Source organism: Camelus dromedarius, chromosome 24, assembly GCF_036321535.1.
Source record: "Camelus dromedarius isolate mCamDro1 chromosome 24, mCamDro1.pat, whole genome shotgun sequence".
Lineage (NCBI taxonomy): Eukaryota > Metazoa > Chordata > Mammalia > Artiodactyla > Camelidae > Camelus > Camelus dromedarius.
Window position 1 is genome coordinate 30,218,247 of NC_087459.1, and position 26,704 is coordinate 30,244,950.

At 48.6% G+C, this 26,704-nt stretch overlaps 2 protein-coding genes across 2 annotated transcripts in view; one reads left to right on the forward strand and one right to left on the reverse strand.

Annotated features, from left to right (window-relative positions):
- The window catches only part of BAIAP2L1 (BAR/IMD domain containing adaptor protein 2 like 1), a 71,106-nt gene extending 47,274 nt beyond the window's left edge, over positions 1-23,832 (forward strand). Inside the window, exons 4-14 of the mRNA XM_031432487.2 lie at positions 7,254-7,315; positions 7,425-7,496; positions 8,754-8,891; positions 9,544-9,696; positions 12,142-12,309; positions 14,405-14,552; positions 16,364-16,571; positions 17,150-17,227; positions 18,592-18,775; positions 21,463-21,500; positions 21,980-23,832. Of these exons, the coding sequence (XP_031288347.2) occupies positions 7,254-7,315; positions 7,425-7,496; positions 8,754-8,891; positions 9,544-9,696; positions 12,142-12,309; positions 14,405-14,552; positions 16,364-16,571; positions 17,150-17,227; positions 18,592-18,775; positions 21,463-21,500; positions 21,980-22,055 (1,325 nt within the window). The 3' untranslated portion in view covers positions 22,056-23,832. The remainder of the gene's footprint in view (positions 1-7,253; positions 7,316-7,424; positions 7,497-8,753; positions 8,892-9,543; positions 9,697-12,141; positions 12,310-14,404; positions 14,553-16,363; positions 16,572-17,149; positions 17,228-18,591; positions 18,776-21,462; positions 21,501-21,979) is intronic.
- Positions 23,833-24,006: 174 nt separating this feature from the next.
- On the reverse strand, positions 24,007-24,419 carry BRI3 (brain protein I3; the record flags this gene model as incomplete). Its single annotated transcript, XM_064478699.1, is given in 1 exon segment — positions 24,007-24,419. A coding segment is annotated over 1 exon segment (133 nt), but the record flags the coding sequence as incomplete, so codon positions are not given.
- Between the last annotated feature and the right edge of the window lie 2,285 nt (positions 24,420-26,704).

The following is a 26,704-nucleotide window of genomic DNA, read 5'->3' on the forward strand; positions in this document are numbered from 1 at the left end:
CAGCCTGTAAATGTAATTCTCTGATGAATCTAGGAAGAGTTGTTTTTCAGTTTGTTTAGCTTGTTTTTTTATTGTGAGCAAGGGAGTGACAGCTTTCAAGCTCTTCACTGTTGGAGCAGAAACCAGAAGTGCCTTTGCAACGAGCTTTCTAACCAACAGTGGTCAGATGTTTCTGTTCTCACGAGGGAGCCATCCCGATATATACTGTTTAACTATAGTGTTGCTGGCCTTTTACTATGAAAAACCAGTGTCTTTTGGGCAACCTATTCTAAACTTACATAAAACTAAGTTTTGTTTGTTCTGTGTTCACAAAGGCCCCACTCCTCTGTGGGGCTGGGAACAAGGTGGTTGTTGAGGTTTGTGGTTACAGCTTTTGTTTGGCTCAAAGACTTTTCATTTTTAGATCTGTGCCCATTTCTACTATTTTCTAAAATTGAGGTTTTCAGAGATCTTACTGTTAAATAAGTAAATAGCTGTTAAATAATTGACACTATTTCTTCTGTCAGCATACCTCTTCATCTCTCCCTTACTTCTGTCAGTTAGCACTGGACTAACTGCTGGAGAAGGATGAAGTCATTTTATTCTTCTCCAACAATAAATACATAAATTTAATACTGCAGTAAAGAATCGGGATGAGGGAACCCTGTATCAGAAACCCTAAAATGGGGTGGATAGTCAGAAACGCAAGATTGTAACTGTCAAACGTCAGGTCTTCGTGATGAGATTCAGGCTGTACGTTCTTAGCTGGGATGCTGTCTAAGTCGTTTTGTGCTCCCAGTATCAAATTTAGGCACACACTATTAACTGCCTCTCATTTGTGACATTAATTTTGATTGTCCAGGGAAGTTGTCTGATTTCTTCAGTGCACAGTTAATTTTTTTTCCCCTGGCTACTTTCAAACTACATAAGTATCTTATCCCTCATCATTTCAGAGTTCAGCGTTTGTAGTTTATCACCCTGTCTACTGATATTTTTTTCTATTCCAGGTATTGTGATAAAATATCTAGAGACTCTGGATTCTGTTACCTTCTTAAGAGTGTGGAGTTTTGTTCTAGAAGGCAGTTAAATTACTGATGAATAACCCTGATTTTGTGGCAGCTTGGTTTTAGACTTTCCTGGTGGGTCTATTTTGGTTTTGCCCTTAGTCGTAGGGCATAGCCCTTAGTCCTGTGACTTAGCCCTAATTCCTAAAATACAGCCCTTCTCAATTTAGGTGGGAAGCCTGGGCTGTTTACCGAGCCTTTTCAACTTCCTGGGACTTGAATTCCAAACTTTGTATCCCCAACACTGTATCCACTGAGAATATCTGCTAAGCTCCCCAACGCTCCATCTGTTGCTTTTGCTGCATTTCTCAGTCTTACCCTGTATGTGTGCAGTTTAGGTGTTAGCCAAGGATTTGAGGGGAATTTATACAGATTTTGGGTCTCCCTGCTCCAGTGTATCCATTCTAATTGGGTCATTTCTAGCTTGGAGAGACTATGAATAAAACTGCTGTGAACATTCTTGTGCATGTCTCTTGGTGAACAAATACACTCATTTCTCCTGAGAGTATATCTAGGAGTCATAGGGCAGGCGCATTTGTTTATTAGATACTGTCAGCTGTGCCTTTTCCAGGCTGTCTTATAAATGGAGTCGTACAGTATGTAGCTTTCATTGAGCATGATGTGTCTGAGATTGATCCTCATTGTTTGTCTATCAGCTGTTTGTTTCTTTTTATTATTGGGTAGTGCTACATTAAATTCTTGAAATGGGTGCTTAGAGCATTAATTTTCATTCATTCTTTTCTAATATATGCATTTTAAGGCTATAAATTTCCTCTAACCACAGCTTTAATTGCATCATACATGTTTTATATGCTATATTTTATTTTCATTTTATTTCAGAATAACTTTAATTTCCATTGTGATCTCTTCTTTGACTTATAGGTTACTTAGAAATCTTGTTTCATTTCCAATATGTGGACATTTCCCATTTACCTTTTTGTTACTGATTTCTAGCTTAATTGTAGTGTGTTTAAAGAACATGCTCAGTATGAGTCCAGTTTTTTGAAATATAGTGAGGCTTTTTTGGCCCCTTTTAATATTCTGTGTTTGCTTTAAAAATGAAGTTATTGGATACCCTTTATGTATACAGTATATGTAGAGAGATAGATAATGTATTCTTTATATGTATTTTATTGTATATGTTCACTAGATCAAGTTCATTTGTCATATTCAGGTCATCTATCTGCACTGATATTTTTGTCTGCTTGTTCTATCACTTTACTAAAAGGGGCATATTAAAGCCTCCTATGATGGCTACTGATTTATGTATTTCCTTTTTATAATGTAGTTTTGTTTTAAATATGTATAGATGCATACAAATACAAATTTCTTCTGTCTTCCAGATGAATTGAACCTTTTGCCATTATGAAATGACTGCTTTATCTCTATTGATGCTTCTTGTCCTCTTTGCCTACTTCGTCATCTTTGTTTCATTTTAACATACATCAGCTTTCTTTTGGGTTGCGTCTGCCGTATATCTTATTACATACTTTTACTTTTCTGTATCCCTATGTTTAAGGTGTCCCTCTTGTGAGCAGAATATACTTGGGTAGTGTTGTTGTTTTTAATCCTAACAATCTTCGTCTTTTAATTGGACTGTATAGTCCCTTTACATTCAGTGTAATGACTTTTTGCTTTCTATCTTTGTTCATTTCTTCTCTGGTTCTCATTTTGACTATTATTCTTCCCCCTCTCTGTTAGCTTGATAGTTATATGCACTTTATTCTTTTAGTGTCTACCCAAGAGATTTCAGCATGCATCTTATCAAAGTCAGTTGTTACTTGGCTTCACTTTCGTCTCTGACAATGAAAAAACTTGGGAATAATTCTGTTATATAACCTCTGTTGGTCTCACTTATTTTCATTAGATGAGATAAATCATAATGAGTGGTAGAATCATTACAGAACTATGGCTGGTTAAGTCAGAAACTAGACTTCTGGAGGAGTGTTGGTTGCAATGCGCACCCTCTCACTTATTTGGCGTTATGCCTCCATGCACATTGTTTACATGTACAGGTTTGATACTGATCAGAGAAGAACACCTCTAGCCGCTCCCAGGGACTCAGGTGGACAGCGATGGAGAGCTATTCTTAGATGCCAGCAAAGACTTTCAAGTTGGGTCGCGTGTAGGTGGTTGTTAATGTGCCTCTGTACTTACTTGGTGTCGGTGACTCCAGCAGAGTACGTGCTTGTGCATTTCACGTGTCCCAGCTGCGTGTAGTCTGCTTTTACTTCCATTTGGTATTTTCTCTGTGTCACACTGGATATTTGGGAAACTCTCTGAAGAGTATATCCTTTTTCCAGTGACTTTTTTTCCTATCAGTTTTAATTTAAACCATATAGTATAACTTGAGGCCAGTTAGTAGATTGGCTTCCACCATGTCATTTTATCATCTGATTCCACATGAAGTCACATGGAGGAAATAGTGGGTGACTCAGTCATTGCTCTGTGCTCTCTGAAAATAATGAATGTTCTGATTATCCCTGATCAAGTATAAATGAAAAAGAATGTTTATGCCTACATGTTCTGTGCTGCTTGAGTCCATTAGTAGTCTCCATCTGGTACCTCTAAATTTATACTGTGAATTGATGAAGAATTATCTAGTTGAAAATGTATTAATAGTCCAATGACTAATCTATATTTCAGATGAAAACTTTCTATGTGTTCATACCAGTCATACTCTAATTTTTGTTGTTTAGCTTTTAAAGTCCATACTGCCTATTGGCTAAATGCATATTTTTATGCAGTGTTGTTCAAAAAGTTGGACATATTTGTTCCTAATTCCTTAAATTAGAGTGATAACACCAGTAGCTTTTATTTGTATGAATTTTAGGGGGGAAATGATGGTAGACTTTTACTTTTAGTTGCGTCAAGTTCATGATTTTGAAAAATAATGTATATACTTAAATTCATTTAATATTGCCATTTGAGAATATAATTTATTCAGACTGAGTCACGCTATTGTACTCACTATGAGTTTCTTCCCAAAATATTGACTCAAAACCTAAAAGGGAAAAAAAAAAAAAAGGAAATGGTTGATCCAGTACATGCGGTGCTGTGATTTCTGGGAGCAACACGCTGAGTCCTGTCTGGGCGCTTGTTTAGTTCTGCTCCATTAGAATCTGGGCTGTGCTTTCTCCACTCCACCCTCTGTTCTCAAAAATTTTTCTTCCCAAATGTAATTTATGAAAAAGAAGGTTACAGAGCTGAGACTCAAACGTGCGTGATACCACATTTCAGACATAAAGTAACACTTGCTGTATTTAAGAGTAAACTTCTGTTGATGGAACATAAAGGCTGTTTTCATTTTCTGTTTCAAGATACACTTTTGGCAGCTTGCAAAATCACAGTAAAGATGTTTTTTTAATCCTTTTCATGGCTGAGGACTCAGTGGCTGCTGCTATGATGTTGGCATTTGGATTCCACAAACTGTGAGGGACAGGAGTAACAGGGATACGGGCAGGGGTTCCGCTCCTGCCCGCAGAGTGAATGGGCTGTTTCACTGGGCCTCTCCATCCAGCCGCCCGTGCCCGTGGGGAGAAACCCTGAGCAGGAGGGGAGAGCGGGGAGGGCTGCTGCGTGGCCGGGGCCCCAGGCCATCAGCAGTGCTGGCTGGCGCTCACCGGTGCACCGCACAAGCACATACTTTTGTTTTGGCAACATGTTTCTCAGAGGCCCTCGTTATATAAGGTTGGAGAAATAAAATTCATGGCCATATGAAAAAAAAAAGTGTGAACACTTTGCTTCTAGCCTGGATGATTCAAGCAAAAATATTTTTAGATTTTTTTAAATTGAAGTGTAGTTGATTTACAATGTTGTATTAGTTTCAGATGTGCGGCATAGTGATTCAAATACACACACACATCCATACATATAATAATATATATATTCTTTTCAGATTCTTTTCCATTATAGGTTATTATAAGATATTGAATATAGTTACCTGTGCTATACAGTAGGTCCTTGCTGATTATCTGCTTTATATAAAGTAGTATTTATCTGTTAATCCCGAACTCCTAATTTATCCCTCCCCACCCCTTTCCCCTTTGGTAACCATAAGTTTATTTTCTGTGTCTGAGAGTCTGTTTATTTTTAGACTTTTCCAAAGTAGATCTGACTTGCCAGGAATAAGGTGCCTGATTTTTCAGATAATTGAAGTGGTTTTCATTGTTGCTGTTTGTTTTTCATCTCCAGCCTGAAGTTATTTATGGGTTTAAAATAGATGTGAAGGTAACTTAGATTATTTCAATATCTGAAATGACATATTACTGTAATCATATTCTTGGTCACATAAAGGCTTCCCTTGTGGAGAACTCTGGTTTGTTTGTTTCCTGTTGAGCTTTAGGGGAACTTAATTATGGGGTAGGTGAAGTCAGAGTCACTAAGGCTGTGGAGTGGGTACCTTTGTACCCTGGCTGGTGGAACCGTGAGTGCTGGGGACGCGTCTGCCCTCACTGGCGTTTATCCAGCAAGGTGTTTTGTTAGAGGTGCCTAGAATCACATGGTGCTCGGGGACTTACATGTACCTGTAACCTTGTGTGGTTGTAGCCTTACAAGACATTCTGTCCCCCCACCCACCATGGTTAGTTTAAGCAACAGTGTTCATGGTGGGCTTCAGGCTGAGGAGCTGGTTTATCTGGGATGCCATGGAGGGGCGTGACATTTTGCATTTGCCTTTGGGAAGATCCTGATCCCGGGTCCCTGTGAGGGAGAGGACCAGAAGAGTACAAGCTGGGAGTCATGAGAAATAAGAGCTTGAAAGAGGAGGGGCTCCTCAGAGGTCCACCCAGCAGGTTTAAATGGTGGGGCAGGGGGACTGGGGAAGTCCTCCCCACCTCTGACAGAACAGGTTGTTGAGTGAAGACAGACTTCACATGTCCATCCCACACACCTCTCTCCTGGGCAGGGAAGGGCTGGCACATTTGTTGCCCCAGGCAGCGGGATGAGTAAGGGCATGGCTCCACCCTGGACGTGGCCCAGGTGATGCTCGTGGGCCCAGGGAAATGAGTTGTTGGGTATGACCTGCAGGTGAGGAGTCGACCTCTCATGACTGGCTGGCTGGCAGCCAGGAGCTGGGATTAGCAGCTTGTAGACATGCTGCATAGGAGGTGCCTAGTGGGGCATCTGGGTGGGTGTGTTCAGGGGCGAGGGGGGTTAATTTTTGAGTCTGAAGATTGAAGGGAAAGGCTGGGCCGGCCTCCTTAGAGTCAGATGTGGGGACTGGGTGCAGTTGAGTCATTTGCACAGAGGTGCTAGCTGAAGCCGCAGTGTCATCGGTGACCTTTTTCTCTCTCCCCACGTGGACCACAGTCGTGGTTTTAATTCTGCCTTATCTACAGCATTTCAGTTCACCCAGAGTTCCTTTTCATCTCTCTACTGACCTGTAGGATGATCCGCCCAGCACATTTTGTTGTTGTTTGGTCTGATTCGGTGGTGTTTCCAAATGATTCTCTTTCTCCCAGTTCTTAGGTATTAGACCCATTTGGTTCCCATAGGTAAGCTGGCAGAGAGAGGCTCTTGTTCGTTTTTGTTAGAGTTCAGAAACAGAGGTGCAGGCCTCTGCCACAAACTCCAAGACACGTGTTTTGCAAATCAAGTGGCTGTCCTGCTGCTTTGTCCTGGAACATTCTCTCCTGTGTAGTTGTCTCAGAGAACGGTTAGTCCCAGAAGACACGAGGCAGGACACTGTCCCTGCTGCAGGTTCCCATGGCGTGAATGTTTTCCAAAATGAGACAAGAACTCATATGAGAAAAAGAAAATAACCTTTATCTTTTATGCCTGACACTGAATCAGATTACCCAGGGAATTAGATTAAAAAAGTCACTTGTTCCTATAGTTAGTTACTATATTAACCAAGATAATCTTTTGTAAGAGAATTTAAAAATTAAACCTGATAACTTGGATTCAGCTTAGAAAATGAGTAAATATACACAGAACAGTGTGAGTTTGAAGACAGAGGTGGCATTCTTTCGACAAACGATGTAGGAGAGTAAGTTTGCTATCACTGTGTCCGTCTGGGACCCCAGCCCAGCCCTCCCACCCCACCCAGGGGGATGCAGTCAGTATTCCCGGTGCCGCGGGGCCTGGTGCTCACCTGCTCTGCGGGCTGCGATGGGCTGTGCTTCGCCCCTCTACCTCTCTTCCCATTATTAATACCCTCACAAAAACCACACAACGCCTTTCCCCCAACACATCTGGTTTTGTTCACAGGCCGTGTTCTCATAGAGATTTCGAGTACCCACAAGAAACTCAACGAGAGTCTGGATGAAAATGTACGTGAGCTGTTTTTATGTTTACCAAATATACTTATTTTATTTTTGAACTTTATTTTGTTTCAAGTCTCAAGTCTGGTATGAATTTTTTATGTCCTTGCGTTAACAGTTCAAAAACTTCCATAAAGAGATTATCCGTGAGCTGGAGAAGAAGACAGAACTTGATGTCAAATACATGAACGTGAGTACCCAGTCTGCTCCGTCCCCGGGGGCTTGGCGGGCAGAGGCGGCCCAGGGCGGGGGGCCCAGCTTTCGGGGGTGGGGCTGCTCTTGCCCGATGGCTGAGCCTGGAGGAGCAGCAGCGAAGGTGGACAGAGCTTAACACCAGCAAGGCCCCTTTGGGCTGAGTGAGCTGGGTTTTGCTCACACGTGGGATCTTTACTAAGAAGCATTGAAAAAAAATAGCACAAGGAATCATACACTTCTGGAAAGCACTGTCTTCAAAGAACATAGATACGTGGTTGAAGTCTGTGTCGGTGCGGCTGTGCTTTCACAGGCCAGCACCTCAGGGTGGAGCCATGCACGAGGACACCCACCATCTGGGGGTCCCGGGTCCCTGTCAGAGGCCGCCCCCACGCTGTCCACCCCGCAGTTCTCCTTCCAACTGGCCCGTCGGCCACAGCTCCTTCCGTCTCCCTGTCTGCTGTAGAGCAGCTGCTTTCTGTGCCCCTCCCCACCCCTGAGCCTTCTTTCTTCTCCCCGAGACCCCGGCGTGGCCGTGAGCAGCACGGGTCACCCTGCACCCCTGCCGCCCCCACGTGCGTGTGCTCCCTGCGCCGGGGGGTGCCCAACCCGCCCAGGGCTGCGACGCCAGGCGCCTCCAGACCTCACCTGACTTCCACCCACGTAGAAATTTGATCTCTGTAACATGGGCACTCTTACTGTCCTCGCTGTATGGGTTAGAGGGTGAACATCGATATTTTAGAAAATTAAATAATTGCTAAGGTCACAGAGGAAAGGAGGGATGAAGCCAGAATCCTAACCCAGGTCTGTTAGACTCCAAAAGCCCCTGCTTCGCCACACCCCAAATCACCACAAGAGATGGCCCCTATTCATTCTGTTTCTTGAAATCATTTAGTCATAAAACAGGAACATATGATTTAAGATTGTTTATTTATTCACCAAAGCACTTACTGACCACCCAGTGTCCAAAAACCTTGGAGGAAAAAAGGGAATAAAAGAAACGACACTGTCGTCCTCTGAGAGGAGCTGCCCTTCTGGTCAGGGCCCACGTAGACAGGGAGCGCCAGCAGAGAGGACGCCACGAACACCGGAGTTGAAGGGAGGTGGGGCAGAGGCGCGCAGTGAGGGTGCGGGTGAGCGGGGTGCTTGTCGGAGGCTCCCTGGGGCCGCCGCGCGCAGCGGACACTTAGCAAAAGTCAGTGCCTGACAGTGTGTGTGGCGCTGCAGTAAGACAAGCGGGACGTTTAACTTACAGGCAACTCTCAAAAGATACCAAGCAGAACACAAGAATAAATTAGATTCTTTGGAGAAATCTCAGGCTGAATTGAAGAAGATCAGAAGGAAAAGTCAAGGAGGACGAAATGCACTCAAATATGAACACAAAGAAATCGAGGTGAGCTTCCCGGCACTGCCGCACTCTGCCTGGGCTGACTGTCCGCATGGCTCACTGGAGGCGCGCTGCCTCCGCCGGCCTGTGCTCCCCTCTCCTGTCCTGCTGCTGTTGGAGCCGCACGCAAGCGGGGCTTGGGACGAGCCGAGGGCCGCAGAGTTCCCTGGGGTTGAGAATTAGTAGTCAGCGGCCTCCTAAAAGCACTGGCATTTTCTCTCCTGACTCAGGGAGGGTCGGGGCCAGCATGGGTAAGCATGACTGTCCTCACCTCACAGATGGGGAGGGGGAGGCTTGGGTTAAGTCATGTGGTTGGCACTTGGAATTGGGATTTGAACTGGAACGCTCTGGTTCCCCAGCCCATGATTTTCCGAAGGAACGCTATCATATCCCAGAGTACAAAGTAATGTTTTTTGTGCAAGTTGCCTAGTGGAATGTAAGGCCTGTGGCAGCTTCTCCCCACACGTGAGTCAGAGGTCTGAATGAGAATGGTGGTACCTGCTCAGGTCAGGCTCCAGCTTTGTTACTTTGTCTAATGTTTATCTGCGTGTAGCATTTGCTCCATTATCAAAATAAACCCAGTGTACAGATGACAGAGATAAACGTCGGTCTTTGATTCCTCATGTCACACTTGTGTAATTATTATTTATTTTCCTAGTACGTAGAAACCATTACTTCTCGCCAGAATGAAATCCAGAAATTTATTGCAGATGGCTGCAAAGAGGCTCTCCTTGAAGAGAAAAGGCGCTTCTGCTTTCTGGTCGACAAACACTGTAGCTTCGCAAGTCACATGCACCATTACCACTTACAGGTGGGTGTGGCGGCGGGTTGTGTTGCGTGGGCTCACTTTATTCGTGTCGAAATGCTTCACCTTCCACACCTGCCCCCAAATAAAGCAATGGCCCTATTTTGCCCATGAAAAGATTCCAAGGAAATAATTTTTGGCCAACTTGAATATGGAAGCTTTTAGAAATGCAGATGAAATGGTCAGATGTCTGCTTATGATGTAAAATTTAGTAACATATCTGTATTTAATCAGTAACTGAGAAATGGTACTTTTTCCTTTTCTCACCTACGAGTCAGATCTCCTTAGACTCTTTCTGATGCATCTTCAGCATCCATGTCTTCAGAACCACGGGTGCATCCCAGCAGGCCCCATCCACCCCACCTGGGTGGTCTGAGATGCTCACCTTGGGGGTCTGTATAGATGATGTCACTGGAAATTCTGTCTCAGGCCACAGACCCCATCCACAGCATCAGGACCGTTGGTCATGGTTACTTTTTCACTCCTCTTCAAGGTGTGTGCTTGTTCAGGATCTCATCAGCTGCACGATTGGCTTTATTGCCCCCCTTCAGCACGTGCAGTTGTGAGGTTATACCCCCGGGAATCATCACAAAACGTGTGTTGGGGGGAGGGTATAGCTCAGTGGTAGGATGCATGCTTAGCATGCACAAGGTCCTGGGTTCAATCCCCAGCACCTCCATTAAAAAATACATAAATAAACCTAGTTACCTCCTTACCCCCAAAAAAAGTTAAAATTAAAAAAAAATCGCTCTTCTTTTTAAAAAAAAAAAATTTAAGTGTTAAATTTCCTTTCCTCTTTTTTTTTTTAATTATGAATTCTGTTGGGTTTATGTGAGCATCCAAAACTAGCATTGATTGAGGTCAAATATTCATTGTTATTCATAATAAAATAATTTAGAGAGCACTCCATGATGTGAGAAGCTTCGTAAGAGCTTGAATATAGGACAACTTCCTCTTTTCGGCAGGGGGGGTGGTGCTTGGTCTTGTATGTCTGCATGTATCGTAAGTTACATATCCCATGAAGTTTTTGCAACTTTAAGGAATATTCAGCTACCAAATCCAAACACCTAGGGTCTCAAATTGTTACAGGGAAGGCAAGGAATGCTGCAGTCATGGTGACTTTTGTCAGCACTGCATCTGTACTAGCGTCAGCAGTTGTCAGTGTCCGAGGCGAGGGCGTCCTCCTGGGGCAGGTCATAGGCTCGAGAAGGACAGAAGTGACCTCGAAGTGCTCTTCTGATGGCGACACCCTGCCCGTGATGGGGTACTCACCGTGTCCTGAGCAACGTGGCCTGCTTCCAGAGAGCCCTAGTTGCTGGCCGTCTTCCTCACACTTATCCTTGAGTCCCCGTTATGTTTTCAGAGTGACACAAGCCACATCTACTTCTCGCTGTACCCGAAGTCTCTTCAACCCTCTGAAAACCGCTTTTGTGCCTTCCCTCTTCCCAGTCCTTGCAGTGGTCCTTGGATGACACAGGCCAAAGCAGTTGGTCCCCGGTTTGTCAGGGTCACAGGCAGGGGACAGGTGGTGCAAGGGGAGGAGTCTGCCCTCTCGTAGGACTTACATCAGCCCCCCAGCCCACACCTGATGAACACAGAGTCTGGGTGAGAACAGAGTGAGTGCTGGGAAAATTGTTTCAAGGAAGGTCCCCTGCTTCTTTTTTCCAAATGGATTGCTGCCCTGGGAAGGGGGTTCTCTGAAAGGCTCCTGGGAGCTCTGGAGTCCAGTTGTAAGAAGAAGAGCCTGGCTCGAGGGAGCCAGGGACAGACTCCCCTGCCTCTGGGGCTCCAGGGCTTCATCGCTGTCATTCTGCATCTCCTGGCCTCACGGCCCCGCTTTTCTGCCAAGCCCATGGTCTACCCGCCCCAGAGCCCCAGTTGGCCTTGGCCAGGGCATCCCCTCAGCATAGCCCCTGACTCCGAGGAGCCCACCACACTCTGCCTCTGGCCCCTCGGTCCCCCAGAGGAACTCCCCGGGACAGATCCGGCTCACTTCTCCAACACATACATCCCATTTCCCCGGGGTCAGGTACACTCCTGGTCCTTTCACTCTGCCGGAGGTGCTTCCTGTAGGAGTAAGAGGAAGGTGGCAGTGATTGGCATTTGGGGGGCCACTGGGAGTACAGTGGGGATTAATACAGACTGTGTGACCCTTCCCTTTTAGTTTTTGAACTTGTTCTTAATCATACACAGTCCTTATATTAGTCTTAACTCCGTATTCACACTGAGGGGGATGGTAAATTCCTTTGGAACAGGAACCTACGTCCTTCTCAGCAAGTAAGAGACAGCAGACACCCATAGATGCTTAAGCTCCCCGCTGAATCTCACTCAGGGCTCCCACGCTTCTGGCGGTAAGCCAGTATACGCTAGTGGTATTATCTGATGTGATTTTCGTTAGCCCTTCCAACCGTATACAGTTTGTCTTTGGTTTTGTTTCTTTTGAATTTGTAGTCTGCAGAATTGATCAATTCCAAACTGCCTAAGTGGCAGGAAACGTGTGGTGATGCCACCAAAGTACCAGAGAAAATCATGAATATGATCGAAGAAATTAAGACCCCAGTCTCCACCCCAATGTCTGGAACACCTCTGCCTTCACCCATGATTGAGAGAAGCAGCTTGGTGAGAACCGGTTGTCTCCGTGGCATTTCCATTGTGTGTTTGCTGATATGATTTTGGATAAATTTGCTTGACAGACTGAGGCCTTCTTTGCTAGTGGAGATCACGGGTGCTCCTGTATCGCTCCTGGGCCTCCCTTTTCTCACTTTTACCCCCTTACCTTCAGATTTGGAATAAGCTGTGCACATGGTTTACACCACGGTTAGCACTGTAATCTGTTTTGGAGATTTTATTGTTACTGTTAACTGTAATTATTCTACCTTTATAAGTTTACTCCCAGTGAAGGAAACACAGGCAAGAACAGATTAGCAAAACTCTGATGCCATACGACACAATATGAGGCACCTGAGAGAAAAAGTCACCCAAGTGTTCAAGGTCATGAATTCAAGCATCGTCATTCCGCTGGTCTTTGAACTTGGGCTTTATTACTTTTCATAAACACACGTGGAGATTTGACTCCAGCAGGTGGTTTGAACACATGAGTCAGTCCATCCTACCTCTCCGTCCAGTGCCCTGCGAAGTGACAGCAAAGCTATTAAAGATCAGCCAACAACCCGCCCAATAAATGCATAACCAGGTGGGAAAGTAAGAGCAGGTGCTCTCAGTGGACCAGAAACTCTGGACGGGTCTCCAGAGCAAGAAAGGCAAGACCAGGATATAGAGAATAAAAATAGAAGGAAATCTCAGCCCCAGGGATGTGCAGGGCGAGATTTCTGCAAAGGGTGGAGCAGGAAGCCAGTGGATACAGGAAGCGGGAAGAAGCCAGGGCGTTCCTCTCTGCGGCTGGGTGGGGAGCTGGTCCAGACCCTCTAGGCTGGGCGGTCCCTCCCCCTTGTCCCACTTGTGCTGAACAGCAGGCACTTTTGTCTGTTAACCAGAGGGCATGTTGGGGCGGAAGAGGTGGGTGTGCTTCTGGGAGTGGGTGGTCCGGGGCAGTCCGTGCTGTGAGAACAGGGAATACAGACTGCCGTGTGCAGTGAAAAGAACAGAGACCGCCATACTGTTCACAGATGGACAGACACCGGCAGTCACTGAACAAGTGGGGAAAACCAGTACCATAGAAAGATGCGCCAAAATAAACACTGAACGACCAGTGATGGAGGCAACAGGGCAGAAGGGAAGTCTTCAGAAGGAGATGGAAGGGTATTACATCCACAGAGAAGAGTCAGCCACCTTGGACAACTAAAATTGGATTATTTATTTGTAGTTAAAATGATGTATCAGAGATTTGCTTCAAAATAATCCGATCATGGGGGAAGACGGACGGGGCATACATGCCACAAGATTGGCCATGAATTGATCATTGTTGGAGCTAGGTGTTGGGTACACGGAGACTTATTGTGCTATTTTCTCTACTTTTGTACCTGTTTGAATTTTTCCCATAAAGTTTTGTTTTTCATTTCCCCTTCCTCCGCTCAAAGAACACCCATCAGCAACAGATGGGCTCAGCAGAATGGAACTGCTTGGGAGACTGAGCCGAAGAACTCTCCCAAAGTACAGTTTAAAAATAGAGGATTTAAAACAAAAAATCAAAGAAGATGAACCTAGTTTGAGGAGGGTCGAGACGATGTCTGATGCGCATCTCCATTTCGGCTTGTCCAGAACCACGTAACCAATGCTCTCACTCCAAACCTGCTTCTCCACATCTTCCCCGTCCAGGAAGCAGTGACTTCCTCCTTCCGGGAGCTCAGACACCAAACATCAGCCCCTCTCCCTGTCTTAGGCCACAACCAGTCTGTGGGCATAGCCTGGTGTTTCCCACCACTTCTCCCCCTGCACTGCTCTAACGGTGGTCCCTGCAGAGACTCCCGCAGAAGCCTCTGCCTGGCCTTTAACACAGCAGCCAGGACAATCCTGGGTGAGCCTCGATAGGTTGCAGAAGGTTAGCAAAGGAGAATTCAGGGAGGGAAAAAAATGGATTACTTGCAAAGAAGAGAGAATCCCATTGACACGTTTCTTTTTAGGAAAACAAAATGTTAGAAAGTGATGGAGCAATGCATTCAAAATGTTTAAAGCAAACAGTGCCAGACAGCCCTGGGAACCTGTCTAATGCCATTGCTGTTATACTAATGATAAACTAATACGGACTTTTTCACAGGTTGGGCGAGATTATGACACCCTTTCTAAATATTCACCAAAGATTCCCTTGGCCCCTTCATCCAGAGCCACTACCAGCCCTTTGATTGATATGTTTAATAACCCAGCAACGGTTGCACAGAATTCAGAAAGAAGAAATAATTCAACAGGTAAGATACTTAGTTTGATTTATTTTAAAAATACCTTTAAAATTATTTAAATATTTAGGATAAGAGTGCCTTGAGATAGACAGAAATACGCATGTGTGGTAGCGCACTCTAGACACGGCCTTGGGGGAACTCACACCTCCAGACAGATCTGGCTTTATTATAAAACCATGTGATACATGACTCACTGCTTTGACACTTAACTAATTCTACACACTGATTGATGTTTATATAGAGTGAACATATTACTGAAAGGTGATATATTTTTAAATAAATGAAATATAACTTAGAGTCTCACGCTGTTGTTCCGTATTTGATTGCAATTGTAATAAAGTTCCTTTTTTTCTGTGAAACAAACTATAGAAGTTCACATGACAAAATTATGGCTATTAATCTTACCAGTAGGTTTAGTCTGAATTACAATCAGTGTTTTTCATCATCTCTAACAGCACTTCGTGCTTTCTGGAGACTTAAGTTCTGACTGCTTGAATCTCAACTCTGTTGACTCCATTTCAATAAATCGGAACCAGTTATTGTTTACAGACATTTCAGGGGACTTTGGTTAGGCTCCACTCTGCCTACACAGAGTCTTTGGCACCCAGGACCTCGAGACTGTCGTGGTGCCTGACCCCTGTCTCTGTCTGGGGGTCTCACAGGCCCCCTTGGTGGGAAGGTCATGGCAGTCACGCTGTGTGCGGCGAGCAGGGCTGTTGGGGAAGGGACGAGACTTTCAGAATGTCAGCTGCCAAGGTGATCGATCATCTGTGGTCACCTGCCTTTGAAGAACTGTAAGTTATACGTAATATACAGTTAAATACGCAGTGCTATGTGGCCCAATCATTCAAATGACTCTTTGTCACTTACCAGTGAAAGCTAAGAGACAACTGCTGGATTCAGTACAACCAAGGTAGTTAAGAGTATGCGGCGTGTTGAAGAGATAGCAAGGTTTGTACCGTAACTACTAAGAATTTGCAAGAATGATGCAGAAAGAGATATTGCCCTATTGTAAAGTAAATAGTAGGCTAGCAAAATTTGGAAAAAATCTGGGAAAAAAATCTCCAGTGCATTGAAGTGGAAAACAGCAGCCTGCATTTGACTTGAGACATGAAATGTGCAGCACAGAGTTTCTCACGGTGCAGTTCTGGGCCGTGGCATCAGGCCACTCGCGTCTGGATCCTGGCTCTGCCACGCGCTAGCCACGGTCCCAGGAGGGTCACTGTGGGTGACAATGGCACCATCGTCAGTGCTGAGAAGCACTGAGAGTGTGGGCTGGTGCTGAGGGAAGGCTCAACACCCGTGACTCGTCCCCACCACACTCTCACCTGGGTGTGAGCAGGTGAGCAGCCCCGGCAGCAAGAGCGTCTGCATTTCCTGTTTTCTCCTTCCCCTTGTGGCACAGGCCTTGGACAGTTTGGTCCGAGTGGATGCCTGATGCGGCCTCTGTGGTGTGTACTGGGGACCAGGAGGAGGAGAGCAGCAGGCTGCTGGGTCGGGGGGCCGTTTGCCTCTTTAAGAACCATCCTGACAGTCGGTGCAGGTGAAGCTTGATGAGGATACACTGCTTTATCCTCTCGGGCTGGAAAAGAGCCTCTGGCCACAAGGATCTCCTCTGAGAGCCTCGGCCTTGGCTCTGCTACTGTCCCTTGCCATCCCTGTTTGTCCAGGCAAAGGCGTGGAACTATCACCCCGGTTGGTGTTGCAGTAGGAGTGGGCCGGCGAGATGGAAACGGGTGGTTTCCTGGGGTTTGCTCATTTGAGCTTGCCTGATTATCCTTCTCTGAAAAAGCTGTGGCTGCTCTGTTCCTTTTTAACAGATTCTTCAGATGACGCCAGTTTACAGCGATCAGTTTCTGTTGCAACTGGACTGAACATGGTGAAAAAGCAAAAAGTGAAAACCATTTTTCCGCACACTGCCGGCGCTAACCAGACCTTACTTAGCTTCCAGCAAGGAGACGTCATCACGCTGCTCATCTCCGAGGAGAAAGACGGCTGGCTTTACGGAGAGCATGACACCACCAAAGCGTGAGTCTCAGGACGGGGCTGTCCACGCAGGGCCCACGGCCGGCGCTGGAAGAGCTGCCGTCTCTTCCGTCAGCGGCAGCTTAGAATCTGAGGCGCAGCGAAGTGCGTGGTGTAGTTGCAGCTCCAGCTCAGTTAACTGCGGTTCCCCTGCTCCTGGTTATTCCCAGGCTGTTTTCTGTATGCATGCACATATGTAAATTTGATGCTTGAAAAGGTCGTTCGATCAGGTCACCTCTGAAAGTAGGTTTAAATTAAATGCTTTTTTTTTTTAGTGTGACTTCAGATTTCTCAAGACACACTTTAAGATTTAGCACATAAATAGTTTAAATACCAGCATCATTATTTCAACTCTTTGTGCACAAGCCTTACCGTAGGTAGGTTGAATTATTTCAGGTATTAAGTAAAACCAATACGGAGGAAAAGGCAAAAAAGAAATCCGAATAAAATTCACGGGTAGATAAGACGAGGGGTGGAATGTGGTAGGAGTGGCCCGGCCTGCCTGCGCCATTCATTGGTGTGTTTGTTGTGGGCTTGTCGCCGCTGGCGCCACAGCGGGTCCTTTTCCTCTTCTCCCGCAGGAGGGGCTGGTTCCCATCCTCGTACACGAAGGCGCTGGAGGAGCCCGCGCCAGAGGCCGCGAGCGCGCCCGCGCCGAGGTAGGACTGCGGTGCTCGCCGGCCTTGCCCTCCAGTTCCCAGGCGCGACCCTTCCGCCTGGGCTCACAGCAGAGCCCCCGTGAGCGCGGAGGGCGTGGCTGCTGCTCCGTGGCTGCTGCTCCGTGGCTGCTCCCTCGTGACTTCTGTTGTCCCAGCGCTTTCCTGTCAGTGGCGAAGACGCACCCCAGACCCTGCCCTTCAGCCTGGGAACCGCTCTCCCGACTCCCACCACCCACTGCTGCTAAATGCCCCTTTTCCGTCTCTGTCTTACTCAGCAGCTTTCAACACTGGTGAACTCTTTCTGGAATGTTCTCTTGCCTGGGTCTCTTGACCTTGCACTCTTTATTTTCCTCCCACCTCACTGGCCATCCACTCTGTCTCCTTTCAGGCCTCTCCTCTGCCCACTGCTTAAACATAGGTGTCCTCGGGACCTGCCCTTGGTCCTCTTTCCTGTTCTGTACTTCCCGGGCCATTGTGTGCGCTCCCACGGCATGAATTACATCCATGGACTTGACGTGGCGCCTCTGTGCAGACAACCCCCAAACCTGTATTCTGAGCCAGATGGTGGTGATTATCGTCCCGACTTAGAAACTGTCCACAGTGCCTTACAGGGATTAGGTCATTAATGCTCATAGCAACCTTATGAAGTTGGTCCCTACTTTAAAATTGAGGAAACTGAGGCATAAAAAGGTTTAGTAACTTGCTTAAGGAGCTGGAAGTGGTGGAGCCAAGACTCGAGCCCAAGAGATCTTCCCCGGGCCTACACGTGAGTATTTACATGTGTACTAGCTGGCTGTCCCATGGGTCCTCAGAAACATGTCCAAACTGAACATGTCACAATCTTACCACAAACGGCCAGGCCGCAGTATTTCCCGGGTCACAGCAGAACCTCCTCACCCATCCCGCTATCCCCGCGGACCTCCAGCACCACACTTGACGCCCCCGAAGTCCTTCCATTATACTTGCTCAGAGCTAGACTGCCACCGGGCCAAGAAGTGAAACTAAATATTTTTAGGATGTTACAATTCTGAGTTTTTTCATCTAAACTGCTTAATGCTTTTGCTAAGACTTTTGCTCCATTTTCTTACGGAAGTCCTTCAATTAATCAAGAGTCTGCCCCTCACTGAGCTAGTTTTCCTCTCCTTTTCTTTTTGTCATGTCTTTTAAAGAATGTCTTTCGAGTGTGCATTTATCAACCAGCAGAAACACTGCAGTGTTGTGTATACTGTGTGTGTGTTGTAATCTCCTCTCTCGCTATTGTGGATTATTAATCCATCACAGTTCCGGCCGTAGGAGATTCAGGATGTTTGGGGTGCAGGGGGCAGGATCTCATCTAACTCGTATCCTCTGATTTTGCTCGCTAGCTCGGCACCAGTGCGGAGCGTGAGCACCGTGAACTTGGCTGAGAAGAGCAGTGTGGTCATCCCCCCACCTGACTACTTGGAATGTTTGTCTGCGGGAGCAGCTGCAGATAAGAAAGTGGATGCTTCCCAGAACACTTGTGCCTTTAAAGCACCGGTGTCCAAACCAGAAACCGTGTCATCTCCCGTGAGTACAGCCGCAGCATGAGGCCCGGTACCCAGATCTGAGCGCGGGCCCTGGATGCGGGTGTGGGTGCCTTTCCTCGGAGCAGGAAGGTGGTGACCTTCGGGCTAGTGACACTTTCTCCGAGCGTCCCAGAGCCTTTCAACCTCCTTAACCTCAGTCCTTTGTTTTTATTTTGTCTGTAAATGACAGTTTACACACAGTAGGTCCATCGTTTGCCAGACTATATCAGGTTTTAATCTCTCCTCGCTCTCAGTCACGTCTGCAGTCCTTTAGTCGTTTAATCACATTTTTCTGCATTTTCTTCAGTTTTCATATTGTTTTCTGAAGGAAGGGTTGAGGCTGAGAGTGGTCATTTAATCATTACATCTTCAGAAAGCGTGTCGTGTAAACACTGTGTGGACATTCTCTGTGATCCTCAACAGCCCTGTAAGAAAGAGAGGCCGTGAGTCACCGCATCAGTCCCTTTGACAACTGTCTTCCGAGTGCCGGGCCGTGGCTCGGCTGGAACTTGCGTTTTACTGATAAGAAGCAGAAAATGAGGCATAAACAAAAATATCCATGATAGAAGATCTGTAGAGAGTTAACTAACAAGGCAAGGGACAGAGGGGGGAGGTGACCTGCATGGCGGTCACAGGCTGGGTTTTCTGGGAAACTGCCTCTGAGATCCGTGCGCAGGGCTTGTCGGGGAGCGCCCGGGTCCGCACCTGTGAAAGCACAGGGAAGGGGGCAGCCCTGGGCACTCTTGAGACATAGGAGCCGTCACCTCTCTGTTGGTGGATGTTTGGGCTGTGAGGGCGGGGCTGCTCCGAGCATCCTGGTGGATGTCCCAGTGCCCGGGTGCGGGGCACACCAGGATCCAGGTGTCCCGACATGAGATGGCTTCAGGCTGCTGTCTTGAGTTGTTCTGCCCTCCTTCCTCACAGCACAGGCTGTTACTTCTTGCCACTTTACCGCCAGGGCTGGACTTGGTTTTGTTTCTCTCAAATGTCATGTCACCCAGAGGACACAGCTTGAGAAAACATGGCTAAGCTTGTTTTAAAGTTCAGTTGGGGCTCCGAGGTTTCTGCCCTGAGGGCAGATGGGGGTCTGCGGGTGGGTTGTCTCTGGTTCCCAGTTCCGGGAGCAGAGAGCCTTCCTCAAATTGAGGGTGCACAGGGGAGGGACAGTGTTCTGCCCCAAGGAAAGGCAGAAAGGTGGTTTCCGGTGAGTGTGGGTGCACATACCCTGTGGACTCCAGCCTGGGGAGTCTGACTTGACAGAAGACGCTTTCCGGGCGGGGGGCGGGGGGTGCCACCGCCCTCCCCCTGACGCGCGGCCACAGGAGGACTTTCACAGCCTGGGGGCGCCTGCTCCGGGCCTTCTGCTGGGTGAGGGCGTGTGGGACTGCATGAGAGGCATCCTGGTGTATTTTTTAAAATACGTCATCAGTTAGCCCTTAACTACCCTGTACCATGAGTGTCATACCAGAAACGCCTTACAGCGAGTCCTGCTGAGGAAGCCCAGGGTGTCCTGTGGGGAAAACTCATTTTGCAGCCATTTAAAGCCCTACTAGAATGTGCTAATAAGCAGGGCCGCTGCTCTGTGCTTCAGTGATGGGAAGCAGACACTGAATCAGGGCCCCGGGCTGCCCGCCTCCTAGTGCTGGGGCTCCCCCCAGGACCACCTTGCTGGCCCCAGGTTCAAGGTCAATGTGTGAGAGGCCTGGAGACAGCAGGTGCAAGTCTGAAGCAGCCCCGGTGCCCCCAATCCCCCTTCCACCTTGAGAGTGTACTTCCAACACCAAGGTAGGCCATCCCGAAGGAGCCTGGCCTGGCTTCCCTGTCCAAGCATGGCCTTCAACCCCGGGTTAGCAATGGGAAGTGAGAGGAACTCGGGGGTCTGTGCACCCTAACACCCTGGGGAGGTCTGGGAGCTCTCGTGACAGTCAGGGCTGGCCTGCCAGGACTGGTGGCCCGTCAGGCAGACGGCGTCACACTGCCCTCTCCTGGGCGGCCATCTGAGTAAGCCCGCCAGCTCAGGCCAGTGATTTCTTACAACAGCAGAGCAGGGGAGGGTACAGCTCAAGTGGTAGAGCGCCTGCCTAGCGCCCATGAGGTCCTGGGCTGTTCAGTCCTCCTCTCAACATAAACAAACCTAATCCTACCCACCCCCCCCCCAAAAAAAAACAGCGGCAGAGCAGATTTCAAGCAGGTTCTTTGTAGAACAGAGGGAAGAAGGCAGACACACTGGGCCCCTGGCCACACTGGGCAACCCACGTCTCTGGGACTGGGGCTGGGGCTCCGTGAGGCCCTGCAGGAAAAGACAGTGCTTGCCCTGGTCCGCCTTCTTTCCTGCACTTTGACAGGACTTCCTACCCGGTCTCTGGCTAGCAGTGTGGGCACCAAATCCCAGCAAGGTTTTCTCCTTACTGTTTCTCATGGCATCATTCAGGATCGGGCTCCCAAAAAGCCACAGTCACTACAGTTTTGCCCCTGAGTGGCCAGTGACCCTGCGTTTTCCCTCCAGGATGGTCCAGCATATGCGAGGGTCCCTCAGTGGCCTTTAGACCATTCTCTGCTCTTGCCCTTGTCCTCGACTTGCATAGCTTTAAACAGTCCCTTAGGCTTCTGACGTCTTTACCTTCGGCTCCTGTTAAATGTTCCAGTTTCATGAGCCTTTCACAAATTTCATTTTTCTCTCTCTCACAGAGTGATGCAAACGGGATTGCAAAGCCTCCTTTCCTCAGGTACGTGAGCTCCTCCACAGAGCCCTTCGCGCTCCAGGTGGCCCACCCCTGTGGGTGAGGGGCCTGTGGTGGCCCCTGGAAGGGTCTTCCCCCTTGCACAGCCCAGGGGGCCTGATCCTGAAAAAGGCTTCGGGCCTGTGGGGTCCTCTGGGGAGCCTGGGGGGCCCGCCCAGCATCTGGCTGATCCAGAAGGGAGGGCCCTGGTCACACGCTGCGTTTGGCAGCTTACTAACCCAGCCCCAGTCCTATGTGGCTCTCCCAGAGCCCACCACCCCCACCCCATATAGGACTAGAGAGGGGGGCTCTCTGTCAAAAATATTTTTACACTCTGGATAGTTCCATGACACGTGGCATGGGGAGGACTGTCACAGACCAAGACTCACATATTCCGTAATTTGACCGAGCAGGAGCCCTGGTTATTAGCTCTTTCCACATCAAATTCCCATCTCGTATTTCTGCCAATATTTCTCTCCCCACAGCGGAGAAAACCCCTTTGCGACTGTGAAACTCCGACCGACGGTGACAAACGATCGATCAGCACCAATCATTCGATGAAAAGGTGGCCAGGGAAGTCTCCCGGTTCCACACTCAGTTCTCACTTGCAGGGTGATTGGTGTATGTTTGATAAGTGCTGTGCCGTTGGAAAGCTTCGCCAGAGGGTGCCTGATTTTAAATGTATCACTTAGCAAATCAACTCATTTTCTAATTTAACATAGTTGGGTTTACACATTTCTGTCTTTAAGATGAATCAGGAATAGTTTAGTCGATCATTCAAAATATTTTCTTCCTATTCTGTTCAAAACCAGATTTGGTTCTAATCCTTACTGTATCATTTTTTTAAATAGTCTATGATTATTTTTTTAATAGCCAGAATAAGGGATAGTATGTGCTTTCATGACTGGCTTTCTGCACCTGAATGCAAATGAGACCACAGTTTTATTTTATAAAGCATGTGCTCTTAAACAGCATTATGATGTTTGAAGAAAATACTGTATAAATTTGCATCACAGCATGCAAATAATTTTAAGCAATATAAATTATGAGACTGTATAAAATTTAATTTTTTAACTTAAAATTTTTTGTTTAATCATATGTAGGAATCCCCAGTTTTCCGCAATTTAGACATAACTGAAGATACAGCACTGAGACATTCGTCTGTCCCTATCACAGCCACATTAGTACTTGAACAATTTCTAAGAGGTACTGAATCTGGTAGTTCTGAGTTACCATCTGGACTGACCGATGGAAACATGCCAGGCACCACACGCGAGCCTGGCCCGCGGGGTAACCGTGCATCTGGGGCTCCCCATGTGGAAACTTGCTAAGCTAGTTGACCAAAGCTGCCTCTGTCACTAACCTACTCTGAAACCTCTCGGGTTGCAGGGCTCTCCACTTTTGAATCAGGTACTGAAACTGCACTCAGCCTTTACTGAGCCGGGAGGACCTGTGGGGGCAGCAGGGGTGGCTGCATTTCAGCTGAGACCCACCACAGCGCACTCGGAGCCGGGGCTCCTGCGGGAGGGACTCGGAGCCTGCGGCAGGGATCGTCTCCGGATGTCAGGGACTAGGCCCAACCTGGAGGAGTGGAGGACCCTGATGAAAACCCACACCCGGGCCATTCCCTATGTGTGGCGGGGAAGGGGGCTTGTCGCTGATCACAGCTCCTTTGGTTTTGCCATGAATGTTACCATTTTTCTGTAAGCTTGAAATTGGTCAAGGCCAAATACAGTGAACCCATGTAAGCGTGACACACTCGAGGTTTTGGATCCCATCCACCTCCTGGCTGGGTCGGCCATACAGGTGACCCTGCCACCAACAGAGATGACGCAGGACTACGAGGGCTCCTGGGACCCAGGCTTAGGGCACGTGTCAGCACCACACCTGCCTGGAGAAGATGCTTCAGCCACAAAGAAAACAATCGAATCAAATTTAGTCACATGGCCCACTGCTCCTCTCACCATTTTAGAGTCAGGTTCACAGAAGCCCTTTGTTGTCTACAGTATGTGGGGGCGGTGAGGTGTCAGCTTTGAAAGTGCTAATAAGGGAGGGATGGGGAAGGGTGTCCCACTGTGGCCTCGGCCTCCAGAGCGCCATGGCTTGGGGTCTTCTGGCTGTGTTACAGGGTTGTGGCAGGTCCTGGGGTCACTGGGCTGTGTGCAGGCCCGCCTGGCTCACCCACCGGTCTACACCTCCACAGAAGGACTACCATGGGCGCTCACCTGCCTCACACAGGATGGCAGGGCTTGCCTTAGCTCCTGGGCACTGAGGTGCATGCTCTATAAATGTCAAGGTATTATGTTTCATTACAACAATAAAAACCTGAAAACACGTAGTTCTTTTGAGCTGTAAATGCCTCTCGAGTAACCAAAGATCGGGCATAAAGTGGATGGTGTGGAAGCCGGGCGACGGATGTGTCACTCTAGTCTCTTTAGTGTGTGTGTGACGCTTTCCATAACTTTGTTTCTGTAAGTGGCAGTGTGCAAACACTGAATAAGCAAAACAGGTAAACAATGGTATGGATCTCATTTATTTAAAACAGTTTTTCTCACCTTTCTCAAATTGAAGACTGCGAAAAATAAAAGCAGTGCTTTATTGAGCTGTCGTTAATCCTGGGAGCCACACCCCGCGACCCCTGTGCCGTGAAACCTCGGCCGGCCCGCAGTGCGCAATCCACCCACCGCACTTTACAAAACAGTCCTGAAGCTTAATCAAATAAAGCTATTGTACACGACATTTACATTAGAAAAAGATAGCTGACTGTAGGAAAGCCAGGTGTGTTGTTCCCTTTAAGTAAAGTTTGCTCCACAGTTGGGGCATCTTCGCTTCCTCAAGGCAAAACAGCAGATGAACCCAAAGGGGAACAAGACGATAGCCAAGAAGATGCCCAGGAAGGTGAAGGAGTCCTCCAGAACCCCGACTCTGCAAGACAGAGAGGCGCACATGGGTTAGGGCCCTAGGCTGACCGAGGCCTGTCGCCCCACCAGGCCGTGACCCCTCCGGGCGATCACGCGGCCCTTCCCTCAGAACCCACCCCCGGGCCTGGAGATGCCAGAGCTGTGGATGCCGAGCGAGGAGTGGGAGGCCGGCCTCGACCGATGTCTGCACTGAGAGCAGGAAGAGGGGAGAAGATTCTCTTGAGACATCGCCACCTACTGATAAAGGCAAGAACGCTTGGCTGCCGTATAACCTGCCAGGGGTTTTCTTCTAGAAAAGAAGGAACAAGCAGCAAGTGCTCATTTCTATAAAAACTCTTACATCTCTGAAAAAACAAAACCAAGAAAACCAGATCACTTAACGATATTTTTTCCCAATGCTGGTAAGTTTTAGATTTTTTTTTTCCATTCCCTAGAGGGAAATTACAAAAATAGTGATAGTTTGGAATTTTGGTGATATTTATAAACCAACAGTGGAAGACTAGAATCAGCCATGTTCATACAATGTCACTTATCTTGAGAAATTTCATCTCAACACTTCCTCTTTAGAAAAGGTCACATTTACCTTCACTGTGCACATTTAATCCCAAGACCCCTGGGGACGTCACCTAGACCTCGTGCCAGAGAGTCAGAGACCTGAGGTCACCACTCCAATTCTAAGATCATTTTCAAAGACCCCAAAGGTGGGGAGCAGGGGCCATACCTTAAGTGAGAACCATGCCAGCTGCTGGGCCCCAAGGAGAGAAGCTTCGCTCCTGGCAGACTGGCCGCCCCAGGCTGCCATGGGCCCCGAGGAGGAAGTGAGGAAGGACACAGGAGGGGGCTAGAGGGGACAGGAGCCAGGCCTGGCAGGGACACTGGCCCCCGAGGACCCCGCCCCACGGTCCTCCACTTCCTGGTCCTTGTCCACACCGCAGCACCCCCATCTTCAAACCCGGCCAAGAACACTGGATGCTCACACCCATCGTGGTAGCCCAGGGGTAGAGGAGGAAGGTCAGCTCAGCAAACAAGTGTGGAGGAAAGTGCCGTAACGGGGCTTTGGGACTCAGGAGGCCGAAGCGGCCCTGACTCGGTCACTCACGCTCGGCCTCCGCGAGCGGGAGCTGCTCCTGTTCACGGGGGGACCACGAGCTGTGACCCGCCGAGGCAGGTCCAGCTCAGCCTGCCCGGCCGGCAGTTCCCTCCAGCAGCACCTCCCGTGAGCCCGAGTGCAGAGGACAGGGCTCGCGGGCGGGAACCCGCCGCTCTCACAACACGTGGTCGCTGAGGAAAGGCTCTGAGAAGTCCTGCAGCAGAGACGCCTGCTGGGCTGACTCCGCCAATGCACAGGCTAGGCCCCGCTCTGAGGGGAAGCCTATCAGCCGGCCTGAATCCCTCAGCAGAGCCACCATGTCCCGTACAGACTGCTACCGAAGTCTGGCGACAGGAGCCCCCTTTTTAAGTACAAGAAAGGCTGTCGGGTCGGCACGCCGCTCCTCAGCCCTCCGCGTGGCCGCCCCTGCCCGAGCCAGTCCAGACCACGGCTGCCCCCGCTTCCGGGGCCCGCCGAGCTCCCCGCCTGCTCGCTCCTGGCGTCTACACCGACGTCCCACCTACGGCTGAAATCCCAAAGTCACCCCGGTTTGCACGTTCGTTTAGAATGTGCAGGGGGAGAGCAGAGGAAACAGGTGAGCCAGGCCTCACAGCTGGGTCACCTGCACCAGCCAAAAACCTTCCAGAAGAGAATCCTGCCCTCTGAGGCCCAAAGACAGTGACTGCCTACCTGACTGGGTGCCCACCCAGGCCAATCACTCCGCAGAATCTCACGTAAGGATCAAAGCTGTTAAGAGGCAGAGCCTAGACCCAGTGTGTCTGCTCAAAGGCAGGAGGAGGCTGGGGCCTGCCCTGCTGTCCTCAGTGCTCTGGAGTGGGCGCAGATGGGCACCCAGCGCCCTGGGGCTGGAGCAGCCCTCCAAGCGGCCACCGTCTCCCCACAGTGGAGGGGAGGGGGCTTGCCCTGTGCTGCCTGCGTCCACATGAACTGTCCTGTCTGCGACTTGCTCCTGTCCCCTGGGGTCAAGCATCAAACGGCAGCAACCCCCACCTGCCTCTTCCCTAATTCTCAACCCAGACCCCAACCTGTGGTCTACACTGTGTGAAGCTGGGGAAGCCCAGGAGGGCTGGTCCCTCTCATCTGGGCCCTCCCCGCCCACCTCTGCACCCCAGGTGAGAGGAACAGAGCCCACTGCAGACCAGCCCTAAAGCTTTTCTGTCCAGGTCCACTCACCCGAG